The sequence below is a fragment of the Telmatherina bonti genome, assembly GCF_933228915.1.
Source record: "Telmatherina bonti genome assembly, chromosome: 14".
In the NCBI taxonomy this organism is placed as follows: Eukaryota; Metazoa; Chordata; class Actinopteri; order Atheriniformes; family Telmatherinidae; genus Telmatherina; species Telmatherina bonti.
In genome coordinates, this window is record NC_136612.1 from 28237258 (window position 1) to 28253443 (window position 16186).

The window sequence follows — 16186 nt, forward strand, 5'->3', positions numbered from 1 at the left end:
CGCCCCGGGAGCTATTTGTTTTCAGGGATGCGTAGGCAGTTTTGTTTGTATGCGTTGTGTGAGTATGAAATTCTCCCAGTACATGCAAGCTGAGCACACACACTTCCACGCTCACTGTCGTACATGCCTGAATATCAGGCTGTGCCTCAGTGGCAGTGTTATCATCCAAAGAGGCAAACAGCCAGCCCATGATTTAATAAGCTGCCTAGGGAGTCACAGAGAGGTGGGAAAGCACTATCAGCTGATAACTGTCCTCCCTGCAAACCCATCTTTTTCCTCTGATAGCCCTGCCAAGTGAAGACTCGGCTTCTCCTTGCTTTCTGTGTGAATGTGCATGTTGTGTGTGGGAGCGTTCTCCTGCCGGCTGCTGCCCACGTGTCTGTAGGCTGCATCCATGCTGTGCTGCCTCGCTCCGGGTGTCAGACAGACAGCAGAGGAGAGCCCACACATGGCATAGGCAGGCCTGATCCTGACGCCGAGGAACATATGCTCAGAGCTTCCGTGTTATAGCCCCCCATCCCCACTAGCCAAACAGACAAACATCTTGCATCATGGCTACCAATTCAGTCAAGGGGGAGAAAGTTGTGGCCCAGAACGCTGATAAATTCCCCATCTTTCACTCTGTTCGGCTCTTCACACAAGCCAAACAACAGCATCATCTTCATCATCCTGACACAATCCTGACAGCAATTCTAAGAAAAGAAGAGACGAGCAAGATGCCACAAAAAACAAGAAAAATTTCTTGAGCAACTGCTGTGCTCATTTTGATGGCTTCTGTTGTTTTTATTTATTTATTTGAGATGGCTTTGTAAGCATTTATAGCAGTCTGGATGAACTCTTCATGGCATAGTTTTTTTATGTTATGCAATCTGTTCCCACCTATAATATAGCATATATATTTTCAGTATATACAGTATATTATATACATTAAATACCGTATATATATATATTATATACTGTATATATAACATATATATGTTTGCATGCTGGATAGGTGATTAAATATTTAAGCCAAGTGCAGACAAGCATATGTTTGAAGGTGAAAAAAAGTGAAGAATTTCATTGAATTTGCCACGTTTGGGACTGAATGTGAAGCAGTGGGTTGAATTATTTTCGCTTCGGAGTTTAGTTGCAGCAAATGGCTCAAAGAACATTTCACCGAGGGCCAAATAACTCCATAAAATACCAAGAAGCACTTGTAACACCACACATCATGTCTGTGCACAAAAAGGAAAGAAAGAAAAATCTAAAATTAAGAAATTTAGAAGAGGGCCTCAGTATTAAGATAATGGTCCAAAATTATTTAGGAATTAACAGGAAAATCTCAAAGGACATGAGACGAGTTGTTTTCAATGCTTCTGTTTGTATTCCTTATATGACTGAAAATCGATTAATTGATTTTGAACTGACAGCTTTTTGCATGAAGACTGAAATTCTTCCACAAAAACTGTATTTACTGCCACAGAAGGAGTTTAAATGAGAGTATTTAAGACACATCAGAGTTTGCAGACCTACATGAACAACACTATACTCATCTGTATTCTGCAGGGTGCCATTAGATCCATCTTCATCCTTCAAATAAATAAATGAATGAATAATCAGTCAAAAAAGATGGATATTTACTCTGTAGAGAGATTACTTGTCGATGTAACATCAGCTGAAAAATGTGTTTTGAACAGAGTTCTGTTCTTTTTGCATGCACAAATCCTGCTTATACCCAGCTTTATTTGAGCGTTACCATGGTGACTTCCTACATAAACATTTGTATGTATATGTAATTTGGACATTATAAATAATGCATATAGAAAAAAGTGTAAATTTAAAAAACAATAAGCTTCATGACTTTTAATAATCAGTTCATTTGTTACTCCCGTTGTTTAAGTAAACACACATATATATATATATATATATATATATATATATATATATATATATATATATATATATATATATATATATATATATATATGAATTTTTGTGTTCTCTTATTCTGTTTTAAGAAAAATCCTCACTTTTTTTTCAGATTCCCTTTCTTATTTTCAAGCACAAAGGAGCATATTCTCTTTGATGGCCCAGCTTTGTGTTTTTATTTTTTATATAACCTGGTGTTTTAGTGAGGTTAGACGGTTGTTCTTTGTATTATTTGTTGTTACACGTAGGAGTGTAACCACATCACAGTCTTTGCGCGTGTCGCACAAGAGCTCAAATGATAGGCATACTTCGGGGCGACCACGGTGACCCACAGCTGACACCGATGATTGATCCTGGTGCTGGAATAAGTGCCTGCGCATCGCTGAGCGCGCCGGTCCACTGAAATGCAGCCAGGCGGAAAATTAGAAATCTCTTCATCCCTGGTCCATTTGAAATCCGATATCTCCCATCTTTCTTTCATGCAGACACCTTTCCTCAGCCAGTAAATCAGTAATTAAATGATATGTTTATGTGTGTGCATGAACATGTGGGGTAGGTGTGTCTCCTTGATGAGATGAGATTTCACATTTGGGACTCTTAAGTCTCCAGTAAAACTGAAAATCCCTCAAGGCACATGGAATCTACTGTACAGTATAAAAAGAAACAAGCATACATAAGTTTGTGCTGTGCATTGTGTACTGGGTGTCAGCTGTAACTGCACCATTGGTCCTCCCTGATCACTTCACTTTGAAAGGATTTAAACATGTAACCTCATGTTTCTTAACTCCTAACGTGTGTGTCGTTGTGTTGTCCAGGTACATCAGCCCAGGGCAGCCCCCTCCTCGCTTCTCTCCCTGTCCCAGGACGGCCTCTGCAGCCTCAGCTTGACCTCAAACACCTCCTACCCTTCAGGCTCAATGGATCGTCCCCTCTTAGCCTCTTCCCCAACTTCAATACGGTGAGTTACGTGTCATGAAACTCTCACCTAGATAGAATAAAAGATGGAGGGAGGAGGGGATATATGACTTTTTGTAGTATTAAAGCTCTGCAGCCAAGCCTGTAAATAATGCGGTAGATAAAGCAGAACAATCTTGCAAATCTGTGAGTCATTTCCCTGCACTGTTGTAACGTGCTGTTTTTGATCTCATGGAAGATTAAAACAGGTTGCATACTATTTCAACACTTGTGTGTTTAAGTATTTATTGGCATTGGTATCTATTTAAAAATAGTTTCTATTGTCCACAGTAGGCGGGTCGGGTCAGATCAGGATGTTTTTGTATCCGTCATTCAATTTCATCCTCATGAGATTGATTTCGGGATGAATTTAAATCCTATAAAATTGTGTCGGTGATTCCGGCCACTGGGTTTTCCTCTTCTGCATTGCCAGACAACTAGCTGAGATTTAGGATTTAATCTGTATTCAAGCTGTGTTTTACCTCTCAGCGGTGTCATTTCAGCATCAGCATCCATTCCTTACTTGTTTCCAGCATCAGCAGCAAACCGTTCGGCGCCTCAGCTCACATGCTTACTTCGCCTCTGTGCTTGGAATTAAAAGCTCATGTCTTTGATCCTTTACCAACACTTTGCCCATTGTCACTATGTGTGCGCAGGCACTTCTGATTTCTTTTGATCCCAGTTCATACACACACACATATGTGTGTATTAGAGTCACTCCTTTTATTCCAATATGAAACTGTTTCCACTTCTATGGTCTATAAATGGAGCATAGGCTTTTCAAACTGTAAGATTAGATGGGGAGAGGAAAGGAAGGGGGAGGATGCAGACATCTGGCTGGTTCTTTACAGTGGAGGACATGTGTGAGGGGGTGGATGAGACATAAACATTTGCTGTATGATGAGCATGTAGGGGGTTGCCAACCTCCGAAGTGAAAAGTTCAGTGTGTTCATTTGTTCTGCCGCCCACCATACTGGCTTGTGGAGGGCCGAGTTGTGCTTGCAGCAAAGGCAGAATGGTAAACACTCACTCTTCTCACACCCTCATGTATTTATATTAGTGGGGCAGGTCCCTGGTCAGTGTTTTGTCTGCATTCTGTGTTTTACTTTGAGAAAATTGCCATTTCTATTCTCAGACCAGTGTCTGTTCCCCACAGCTCTGTTAAAAATAATTTGCGGCAGCCACTGTTTATTTCGGCACATTTTGCTTCCGTTTCCAGATAAATAACAGCAGCGAAAAAGTAAAAGCTGTTGCAGATAAAATATGCAGTAGATTAAGAGTGAATGCAGCAAGCTGGTACAAAGGAAACAGGAATCAGAGCTTGGAATTTACCACAACCGGGATGCAGAAATGATGATAAGCATGGAAATAACATCAAATCAGTGTCGCTTCAGTCCCAGGAGGAGATGATTAGCCTCCCGTAACACACTGTCTGATGGTGCAGCTGTGGCATTAATCACAAAGTCCGTTCAACTGGGAGCTCCAGGTTCTCTCAGTCCTGATAAGGCACATGTTGTACCAGGCGTGTGGAGGAGGTGGGGGGAGATGAATGCACCTGTCTCCAACACCAAATATCCTCCAGTTGCCTCGGTGTCCTTTTTTACATCCACCCCCGACTCAACCCCTCCTTGTCTCTCTGTGTGTCTCTTTCTCTCTACCTATCGTGAAACCCCATCATGGCCTCAGCCCGCCGACGCAGTGTAAGTTCTGTCTGCACTTAGACGGTGGGGGAGAACCAAAGATTCGGACAAAAAGAGCATTTATAGCAGTCGGTTCAGGATGGCTGCAGACAGACAATGAACACATTCTTCATGTCCTAAAACAAATAGCTGTGTGCAGCCCGCCCTGCTGAGGTGGGCAGAGGGCAGCAGGACAGGGAGAGCTTGGTTTCTGTGGACAGGATCCTGCAGCTGCTGGAGACAAGAGTCACTTCCTCCCTGAGATGGCTTTCAGTCATGCAGATGAGGCCAAAATAAAGCAACAATAAAGCAACAGACTGACAGCCCTGAGGGAGAGACATTCCTCCTGCGTGGAGGTATCATTGTCAGGTGTGTTTCTAGTGCCTCTCACACCTGGCCCTGAGGAATCTGTAGTAAACAGACCCCGCTCTTGCAGAGGAGCCAGCTGCCCTGAACGTGGCTCAGCTTTGAAGGGATCTGAGGCAGTGTGTCATTCTCACTGCCATCAATACAGCAGTCCTCCCTGATCTCTGGACAGGTGAGGCTGTCAACAGTGTCACTGGGTTGGGCCCAGTGAGGGTGGTGCTCTAACTTAGCGTGATAACAGCGCTCTTCTTGGCTATCCTCTGATCCGTTTCCCATGCAAGCAGGGGAATGGACAGGGTCAGACCTCGTGCCAGCTGAGGATAAGATGCAGCGTGATTGTTATATGTGATACCATGTTGAAGGGTGCCGCGGTGGAATCAGCTGTCATTGTGGAATGCAGATCGGATAATGAAGCCGCAGCTTTAACTCTGCCGTTTATAGCATCACTTCCTGGGACTCTCTGCAGTCTTTTCACAGACTATTAAAACTGTATTTGTCTGTTAACGCTGTAGTGTGGCAGCAGGGACGCATGAACAAGTAAAACGTCATTTTTCTGAAATACATTAAGGAACACAGTTATGATGGGCTAACTATACACCACTGTAGAGAAAAGGGAGAAGAAATATTCATTTGTGAAAATTTATCTCATTAAACACACCAAAATTAGCCCTCTTTATGAACAAATCACTAGTTCTGGTTGGAGCAAAGGGCTGCCAGGGGAGCAGGTGGGCTTTTCAGTCCAGATGAGTTTGGGCTCAGAAAAGCCAGTCGCATTCCTGGGTGTTGCTGATATATGGCTTCGGCTTTGCATGGCAGTCTTAAATTGCAGTTGTAGATGTAGCAACAAACTGAGATTGAAGGTAACGGGCATCCAGTGTTGGTTTTTGGCCTTGCTGCGTTCGTGCAGAGATTTTTTTCCCAAGATTTTCTGCATCTTTTGATGATATTATTGGCTGTAGATTAAGAAACATTGTAAAGCTGTTCGACTATTTGCTCATGCACTTGCTCACAAAGTGGTGAATTTGTCTCCTTGTTTGTGAATGACTGAGCCTTTCAGGGATGCTTCTTTACACATAATGACGACACACACCAGTTTCCAACGGACCTGTTTATCTGTGGAATAATCCAGACAGGTGGGGTTTTTTTTTTAGCATTCCTCAGTTTTCCCAGGTGGAATGTGTTGCAGGCATCAAGATGAGTGAATATTTGCAACAATAAATTAAGTTCATCAGTTTGTCTTTGCGATGTAACCGAATTTAGGTTAAAAATGGGTTTGTTTTCATTTTTGTTTTGCACAATGTCCCAACCTAATTGGAATCAGGGTTGTAAACTGATTAAATTAATCCCATTTGTTAATATATAAAGAGTTTATCAGAGTAATGCTAAATTTTACTTGAAATCCAAGACTTTTAATTGTTATAAAAGGCCTTTTTGACAACAAGTTTGATGGTCAAAGCATCAAAATGACTCTTTTAAACACTCATTACTTTTAATTACATGGGCTTATCTTGGTTCTGTCCCATTTTTATCATTTGATTGGGAAGTAAATAACTTTTGATAGCGATAAAGGGTGAGAAGTGTTGTCTTAAAAACATTTCAGCCTGTGGGAGTTGATACTTCACCCTGTCATGCTAATGCTAACAGTCTTTACTTCTGTATTTACTGCATAAGAGATTTACAGCCAGAATGCTCCAGTACTAAAAAACAAACAAACTCATACAAAAGTAATGTTATAAAAATATTTCCTGTCATTTTTTTTGTATGATAGGCAGTAGAATCCATTAAATATATGATTAAAAAACTATCCAGGACTCAGGCACAGACTTAAATATGCCACGGATTCAATCTGTCGCTTAATTTCCAGTAGAAATTAAAATCATGATCCATATTCAATAAGGAGATCTCCAAGTAAGTTTTTCATTTTTCTGAAAATGGAAATTATGGTATCCTCAGAAATTTCTACTGAAAAGAAGCAGAACAAAGGGGAATTGAAGTAAAAAGAAAAACAAACTTTAAAAACTTTAAACTTTAAACAAACTTTAAAAAATTGTGAGAAGAGACGCATATGATAACAGATAACAACAATGTGAGTCTTCATGAGCATCTGTAATGAAATTAAAGCTGCTGTGTGGAGCTGAAAGAAGCATTATGATTTAAAAAAATCTGCAAAAAGGTATCAGGCATAATAATGCAGGGAGGAACTGGGATATACTCTCAGCATCAAAGGGTTATTCAACAGCATGCTAATTTACAAAGTAAATTTTATGTTTGTTTATTCCTTAAACCTGCTTGACAGGGTTTTTCTCTGCATGTTCATTCATCTTTATTTTAACTCTGAACATTTTATTTTCCTTTTATTTCTTATTGCTTTTGATCCAGAGGATGCAGGGCAACCCCAAAGCAGAACTATTTTCTGATACTGACATTATTTTATCCTGTGATGCTCACTACATTCCAGGAGTTATTTTGTGATTTGTATCCAGCCCAACATTGAGCTCCATTAAAGATGACTCTGAACTACCTCCAAGCATGAATGAAAAACATGCATTTTGTTGGCATTCAAATGTTAGCAAAACATAAGAAATTGGGGCAAACCTGTGATACCTGTGATATCGAAGAGATAAAGATAGGAAGCATGCCATATGGAGTGGGAGAACCTTGTTTGCATCATATCAGCTGGAAAAAGTAAATAGCCTAATATGTAAATAATATCTTGTATGTTTCTCATAATGTACCAGGCATCCTGCGTTCCAAAATCCTGTATAAAACAGTTGTTAAAGTCTGGAAACCAATCGTCTGAATATTAATGATTAAAAGAAAAAGAAAAAAAAGGTTAAATTTAAAAGCTAAGCAGCGATTTCTGCTTTGAGGCGCTTTACTTCGAAACAGCAATAAGACAAATAGCTTAGATGTAAACTCTCTTTGTGGATGTAAAATACTTTTCTAGCTTAACAGCTGTAAACTGAGATACCAGTTAGTAATAAATGGAGCAGACAAGGCAACTCACACACGTGTGGATCCTGCCGACAGTGTGGCTTCAGAAGTCAGTCAAAAAGGAGGGTGGAGATAAGGGAGGAGGGTGTGTTTGGCCATTTATAGTAGTTGCAGCAGTTTATCCAAGTATCCTAGCTCCCCTGGTGTGAAACACACTGCTGAAAGATGTTTCTTCATCAGTTTGACCCCTTATTAAATCAATCTATGACTTCCGGGAACTTCTTAGCAAACGTAATCCTTGTTTTCTTCTTCATCTAACTTCAATTGGATTTAATGCCGTTATATAAAGGTGGGGCTTAGAAGTTCAGCTCCATTATGGAGTTATCATTTCATACCCACTGAACACAGAAATGATTCAAATCTGTGCTCTAACTTAACAACGTAATTTAGCATGGTCTTTTAATTCTGTTTAGCTCTTTTTTTTTTTTGTTTAGCATTTTTCCTTTCACGACTTAATGCTGTACCTTTCTCTCCACTCCTTTCTTTTTTAGCTGTGGTTTTTTTTTTTTTTTTTTTTTATTGTTTTTTCCCCTGACAGCTTCTGTATTGATAATAAAAAATATTTAGAATATAATGGGCAGACATATAGATGACGTGTCTCCCCTGGTAGAGCAAATCTGTCTGGAGAACTATGGCACACAGACCGCCGTTCTGTAGGTTATGATGCTGGACAGGACAAGGTAAAAAAAAAAAGAAGAAATGTGTTTAGCAGTTACTTCCTATCATGTGTAATCTGTGTGAGAGCACATTTCTGAACTTGCGCTATTCAGATCTTCATTTCGAGGGTTATCACTAATAGTTTGAGTAATTCCTGCTATAAAATCTGCATCAACTTTCTGTATTTATCTGAAAGAATTCCCACACAGAAACTGGCTCGATCTGGAATACACTCATTTTCTGAGGCAAACTTTCTTTTCCTGCTCTTTGGGAAACTGAAGTCCTGGAGAATTTGGGCTGCTTGTGTTGATCATTTGTTTCTGTCTCCCAGATGGACCCCGTCCAGAAGGCGGTGATCAACCACACTTTCGGCGTCCCTCAGCCTCTCAGGAAGAAACAGATTATTTCCTGCAACATTTGTCACCTGCGCTTTAACTCAACGGTAAGACATTTTTAGAACGTTTTCATGCTGCAGTGTTGGAAAGATATTTGGAACAATAAGAGAGAAAAGACACATTTTACTGTACTTGTAATTTACATAAAGTCCACCGTCTCTGTCTAGTGAGTCTACTCTCAGAGAAAAACTCGTGCATCTCTTGTTTTTATTATTTCCTTTCGCTCGCCTCTTGTCATCTGTATCTGTGAGTAAAGAAAGAGAACAAACCTGTTGGCTGAATCTTTGTGCAGATGTGCAAAACATTAAACTGGAAGTGTCTCAAATGTATATACCTTAAAAAAAAAATTAAAAACAATTTGCCATTTTGTTTTGTGGTTTTTTTTCCCCCCTTTTTTTGTCAGAAATCCTTGTAAAGGTTTGCTTCGTTTTCCATTCAGTGAATCTGTGTGTGTGTAACTGTGAGTTGTTTTGGTGCGAAGGATTAGACAGCGGGGAGAGCTTCCGTTTATCAGCAAAGTGCAGAAACAATCAGCAGCCACAGCAGGAGGCAGCATTCTCAGCTCCCCATTCCATTTTTCCATCCTCACTGCAGCACACGCTCACACACAAACTGTACACTTACCAACATGCTCCCCAGAGACACAAAAGCAAACATCCCTTGACATTTCATGCATATTCATGTAAAACAAATAGATAATAGTTCAGAAAGCCTTAAGACACCATTCGGCCTGGGCACAGCAAAGCACACACATGCACATGCACGCTATTTTATTTGGACTTCATCCTCAAAGCCGATCTGAGAAACAGGAGACGGGGAGCCGAGGAGAAAGAGGAGATGCAGACATGCTCTTCACACACTACAGCAAATCCCATTCCCTGCCTCCACACACAGACTTGAAGAGGAGTGTTAGATTGACTGCCGCTTTATCTGCCTCTTAGAGAGCACAAATACTTTCCGAACTCTTCCAAGCACCTGCATCAGAGTTTGCTGCGATATTATTCCAGTGCATCTGTATGCATAATGCTTAGAGGAAAATTACTGTGCTGCTCAGCATCACTCTGCGGTTCCAGTAGCACTTTGGGTAATCTACTGGAGGAAATGCAATGTGATGTATAACTATGTTAACATCAGTGTAAAAACCTTTAAAATTAGGAATCGGTGTGTTTTACTTTCTCACTTTGAGCAGCCAAAGTCCTGCTATGTTGCACGGCCGTGCCAACCCTTTGGCCGTCAGCATAAATCTGCAGTAAATCTGCAGAGGGAGGAGATGAATTAGTTGGATAATTTACCTAAATGTTTGTTCACAGCTCTGGAAGTACCTCCAGCTTGACTGTTTTATGGATTTTCAACGCTATGATCAACTAAAATACTAACTACTTGTTTCGGGGGGCTTTTTTTGCCATGGTTATTGTTGAAATTCTGCAAATCTGGGAAATCTTTAAGGTCTGAGTTTTCTGATGTGCCCTTCGCTGGAATCTTCCAGTAAATGTGAATTATCATGTCTATGATGGAGCTACTTGTCCACACAAGCACATGGCTTTGCTCAGCTCCCTGCCCCACCACTCCCTGCTGAATGTGGGTTGTTTGAGGCATAAACGCTTTAACGGACGTCCGTCCTGTTCGCATCAGCATTTTTGTATGCATTTTAAAATGTCAATAGAAGAACAAAATCTACAAAAAATGTTTTCAAAATAGATTTATATTCTTTTTTTTCCACTGGTCCCTTTCTTACTGGCTAAATCCGGCCAAGTTACACAAACTACGGACTGGAAACACTTGATGCTGATTTTCTGTTTAGCCAAATGTCAAATGTTAGCCTCATTTTTTGTATGGAATCATAACTACTGCTTTTCTCATTATTGAAAGCTCATTTGTCTTGTTAGTCATTTATTTAATTAGATGTTTGAGAATAAAATAGCAGTTTTCCCAAGTTGTAACTTCTTTTCAGGGCTCTTTGCTTGTCATGCTGTTTTCATAGATAGTATCAAAAAACTTCTTAGGAATGTACTTTGTATAATAATCACATTAATGTCTCCTGAGTGTTTTGGCTATCTGTAATCAAGGTACAATGTGGTTGAAATCTTGTTTTATGACTAATAAAAAGGTTTGTACAGTAATAATGTCATCCATCCATCCATCCATCCATTTTCTTAACCTTTTAGTCCAGTTCCATGCCGCGGGAAGCTGGAACCTATCGAAGCAATCATTGTGCGAGAGGCAGGGTCAGTAAATCCTTTCATTTTGTTCCTCTTCTCCACCGTATTCCTGATCAGATTAAGCATTTCATTAATTATATAAACCAACTAGCAGTACAATTTAACTTCTGTCAGATCATTTTATACAAGAAGTAATTGTTTGGAGAGAGAGAGTTCAGTTCTAGTTTAAAGCTAAAGGAGGAGACGTGCTTAACACCCCTCAGCATATGTCTGAGTAACACGTAGTCCCATTTTATTCCAGTGATTTCTTGATAACCAGGCAATCTAGAATCTGTTGGAAGAGAACCATATCCCCCTCTGCAGTGTTTTCTGGCTAGGGTGAGGAAAAGCAAAGCTCATTTCACACCTTGTCCCTCTGTCTCCACTGAGATTCAGTTGGATAGAAAGGTTGTTGGTGAGGCTGAGCTAGCTGCTGTTCTCTGATGCTTTTTAACAGCAGAGCAGTCACACAATGAGCTAATGTATTTCAGTTGTTTTTACAGGTGCTTTGACAGTCTCATTATGTAACAGCCCCCCACTGTAACACACCATTACACTCACTAAGTGCATGTGGTTAACACTCCACACCCATAATGCTGCTGTTAGTTTGTCAGTAAAAACTTTGTTTCTCTGCACTAACACTGCACAGGCAGTAATCTCTTTTATTGTGTAATGGGATTTTATTTATTATAAAGTCTTAGAAAGAAGTAAGGAAATGTGCATGTGGTTTTTTTTGTGTTTGGCACATCTCATATCTCGTTTTTGCATGCGTTTGGCGCTCACTTTGGAGTTTTCCACAGAAAATGTCCAGAAAGTCATTTAGGTCTTTAAGGATTTACATGATTTATTTCTCATGGAAGGTTTGCTGTCTTTAAGGAACAGCCGTGCCATACCTTCCTAATCCATCCATTCTGAACACATCCACCTTTTAAACAAGTAAATGCCAACATTACTTAACTTTCTTTCAGATTTTAATGATTTTTCTACAGTTTTTCCACAATGTGTGTGGATTTTTGTTCTGCTCCTTAAATCTATACCTATGTTTCTTCCTGACCAGCAGCTGATGCCATCGGCTCATTTAGCTTTTAATGAGTGATCTGTGTATTGATTTCTCTGCTATTCCTATGTATCCATGCTTACTCTGACAGCAGAGCTCTTGTTCTGTGAGAATCTGAAGGTAAATTTTAATCTATCCAGAGGGAAATTCGCCCGTTTATTGCTGCAGTGCAGTCAGTCAGCATTCGTTTTAGGTCGTATTTGTATTTGTGTGCTCAGGAGCAAATGTGTGTAACATTAGTATGTATAGCCAAAAGTGTTTGGGTTTAGCAGAGGCTGACTCTCACAGTGCTCATTAATAGGGTGGTTGTAGAGATGGAATCCTCTCTCTTGTTGCATATTACACATGCAATTATACCTCTGGCCTCCCAGTGTGCCAGCACTGTTATCAGGTGGAAACAGACTCTTCTCTTTGCAGCTTCTGGATGCCTGCAAGAGAGCGAATATCCAGGCGTGCATTTTAACATTTATTGCACGTGGGCTCCAGTCTTTCCAGCAGATAATGCATTGAGTCCTCTCTGCTTCTTCCTTTAACCTGTTTCTTTTTTTTCTCTCTTTTCTCATTTTCTCATAGAACCAAGCAGAGGCTCACTATAAGGGCCACAAGCACGCCCGGAAACTCAAAGCCATGGAGGCCCAGAAGAACAGGCAGCGGCGAGCCGGGGAGGCTTCATCTGCTGGCAGGGACCGAGACCGAGATAAAAACAAGACAGCCACCTCTCAAGCAGTTTTACCTGCCCTTATGGATGCAAGCTTAAGTGAGGGAACAAGTAGGTGTTGAGAGTAAAAAATAAAAAAAGATAAGAAAAGTAAAACAGATGCTATTTGGAAGTAATCTTTCTGTGCCATTCTCCACATATCTGATCATTTTTAAATGCTTTGGTTCCTCTAATTCAATTCAACTTTATTTGTATAGCGCCACTTCACAACAATGTTGTCACAGGGCACTTTACATACACTAATCAACATACACATCATTTCAAGCCAATTGATACATATCCTATAATAGAAACCAACTGATTGCATCGAGTCATGACTTTGATCCAATCCCCCATCCTGAGCATGCACGCGGCGACAGTGGGAAGGAAAAAACTCACCTTTAACAGGAAGAAAACCTCCGACAGAACCCGGCTCAGGGAGGGCAGCCATCAGCCTCGACTGGTTGGGGTGGAGACAACAGGAAAGACAGATGTACATGTACAGTTACACTTAATCAGAAAGAAAAAAAGGAGAAATAAGTTAGAGACGGCAATATTGGCATAAATTGATACTTTAATAAATTAGAGCAATAGAGCGAGGTACTTCTCAGTGCATCAGGTAACATCCCCATTGCTACATAAGTAATGATTGGCTAGACTACCCATAACTGTAAGAGCAATGAGCATAACCTGGATAGTTGGATAATTCCACCTTCCCCATAGCATCCTTTGAAATCCCTACCATCCATCCCCCTCTCATGTCCTTAACAGCTTCCTCCTCCTTCATCTTGGATGTTCCTGTCTTTCCCCGCCGCTTTATTGACTTGAACCTTAAGATTACCTCCTCTGTGCGCCTTATCCCTCAACCTGATGCACTCCTACCCCCTCTGCACATTGAAACATCAGCAGTTACAACTTACTTTGTTTCCACCAGAACTTATCTAACCTGGCTTTGTGTCTCTTTCCCTGGTGATAGATTAAGTCCTTCAAAATTGTGGGACTGTGGGAGGTCTGAGAGCATGAGCTGCTTGGTAAATAATGCCACTGGCTGAGATTGATTAGAGCCTCGATAGTGTCTTTTTTTTAAAACCCATTTTTCCTCTTTATTTCCAAAAGTCGTATCCTTGTTACACCCACTTGCTCTGTTTTATCTAAGTTCAAACTTGTGGCAAAGCAGCATGAAAAGAAAAACAGTCTTGGCTGAGCGAAAACAGAGCAGAATAGCAGAGAGGTTTCATTTAGTGCAGTGTCAGATAAAATAGAAAGTTGATGGAAATAATTTTTTGCAAGGTTCACTTTTTTGTGGTTGAAGTATAGACATTTAACTTTTGATAAAGGAAGAGGCGTGTATTTTTCTTTCTGCTAAAAAAATGAATGTTGACTTTTCTTTGCCACACAGCTGCAACTTTTGCTCGGAGAACATGAATTGCTTCACTGGCATTTTGACTGCAGGGTGAGCCCATTACCATCTCATGTTGCACTGGTCTGCGTCCAGACTTTTCATTTATCCATCCAAGCTGACGGGAGTAGGGAAAGGGTGCAGAGGATTTTTTTCCTCTCTTTCTTCTGCTATTTGAGTTCCCTGCCCCAGAGAAGATCCTTATCTTAGCAGAATTTCCAAATGTATGCAAAAAGAAATATCAGAGGAGAGATTTGAAGGAAAGGAGGGACAGGAATTATTCCCGAGACGGTCACGTTCGCACAGGCACACTTATGCACTTTTCTTTTTTTATTTTTTGCCTTGAGCGCCAAGAGTCTCTTTCGCTCAAGGAGAAAGTCAGAAAGAGGAGAAAGTGGACAAAAGACCAGGGGCCTGATAAGGCTCTCATCAAATCTAATTTTAATATTCTGCCATTGAATCAGCCCTGAAAGCGGAAAGGAGCAGCAGAGACCATGAGTGGAAAATGAAAGATAAGATTAAATGAAAGAGGGAGATGGAGGAAGAGAAGAGCAAATAAGAGAGAAAGTGTGTGAAAGAGGGCGTCAGTGAAGAGACAAAGTAAATAAGTCATAGCTTGTTTTTATGCTGTGAATAATTTTGCAGTTCCCAGGCAGTTTGGCGTGGAGGAACTCTCTTTAATAAGCCCAATTGTGAGATTGGTTTAATGTGAAATTGAAATGCAGCAGTGCGAGCCAGTGCTGGCATGCACCGCAATGCCAAACCGTAATGAAATAGCTCTCCAAATTAACCCTTTATGAAATAAATGATGTCTGCCATGAAACTAAAGGCAGGTGTGGAGCTGTCTGAAAGTAATGCCCACTTCGCCTGCCATTAGAAACCAATAACACACCTGTTGTCTGTTTCTTTAAGCTTGCGGACTGTCTGGCTCTGAATAAAGAGAATTCCTCTGGACCCACAAGGTCAAGCCTCTTAAGCTCCATTAGAATAACTACTAATACATATTTAGACACAAGAAGCAGTTACTATTCCTAAACCAGCGCGTTAATGTGGAGGCACTGGGTGGACTTCATAAAGCACCCTCCATACAAACACTTTTCAAGTGTTGGCAGCTTTGTTCAAATTTTCCTCTGCTGTGAAGCAAGTTAAATGTGACCTGATTCCTAATAGACATAAAACAGACACGTTTCTTTAATATTTTAGTCAAGATTACTTTTTAATATCTATCTTTTACTAGAATTAAAATGGCAAAGATGGAAAGGGCCCAATCTCACCTACATATTAAATTCGAGGCACATACTTCCCATTAATTTCTAGACTTTTAAACTCTTTTTTTGTGTACAGCTAATAGTCTCTTTGTACTTTGGGGGATAACTGTCCATTCTTTTAACAAAGGGCTTCTTAATGTGAATTTCTGGGGTTTGGTAGACTCTTTGAGAACCTACAGCATGCACTCCTTCTGGCTGTTCATTATTAGATGTTTTTAGGATTCTTATTCTCTTGTAGAGCTTGTCCTCTTTTCATACTCAGATATTTAGACAGATTAAAATTTGCTGTCAGAATTTGCTGTTGCTTAGTTAAATCCATCTATTTCACTAAGAGTAAACTGTTCACAGTGCAGAGAGCTGCTTGTGTTGCACCCCGTAGCATGATACATCCACTCCCGTGCTTTAGAAAAAGTTCCACAACATTCTGCTTTCTCCTTTCTTCAGAAATAATTTTGCTTTGTGTGGCCGAAAATATTATTTGAACCTTGTCAGTCTACAGAAGTTGTTTACATTGTGTAAATATGCTCATTTGTAAACTCATTATGCTGAAGATTGTGATGAGAATGCAGGAATAGTGTCTTTAAAGGTTATGTTTGTGCAGGTGTGGCTGC

At 40.3% G+C, this 16186-nt stretch overlaps 1 protein-coding gene across 1 annotated transcript in view; it reads left to right on the forward strand.

Moving 5' to 3' along the window:
- The window catches only part of znf385c (zinc finger protein 385C), a gene marked incomplete at both ends in the record, with an annotated part of 88440 nt that overhangs the window by 62279 nt on the left and 9975 nt on the right, over positions 1–16186 (forward strand). The window contains 3 exons of the mRNA XM_079252451.1: positions 2727–2869; positions 8893–9003; positions 12785–12980. Coding sequence (XP_079108577.1) covers positions 2727–2869; positions 8893–9003; positions 12785–12980 — 450 coding nt within the window. The remainder of the gene's footprint in view (positions 1–2726; positions 2870–8892; positions 9004–12784; positions 12981–16186) is intronic.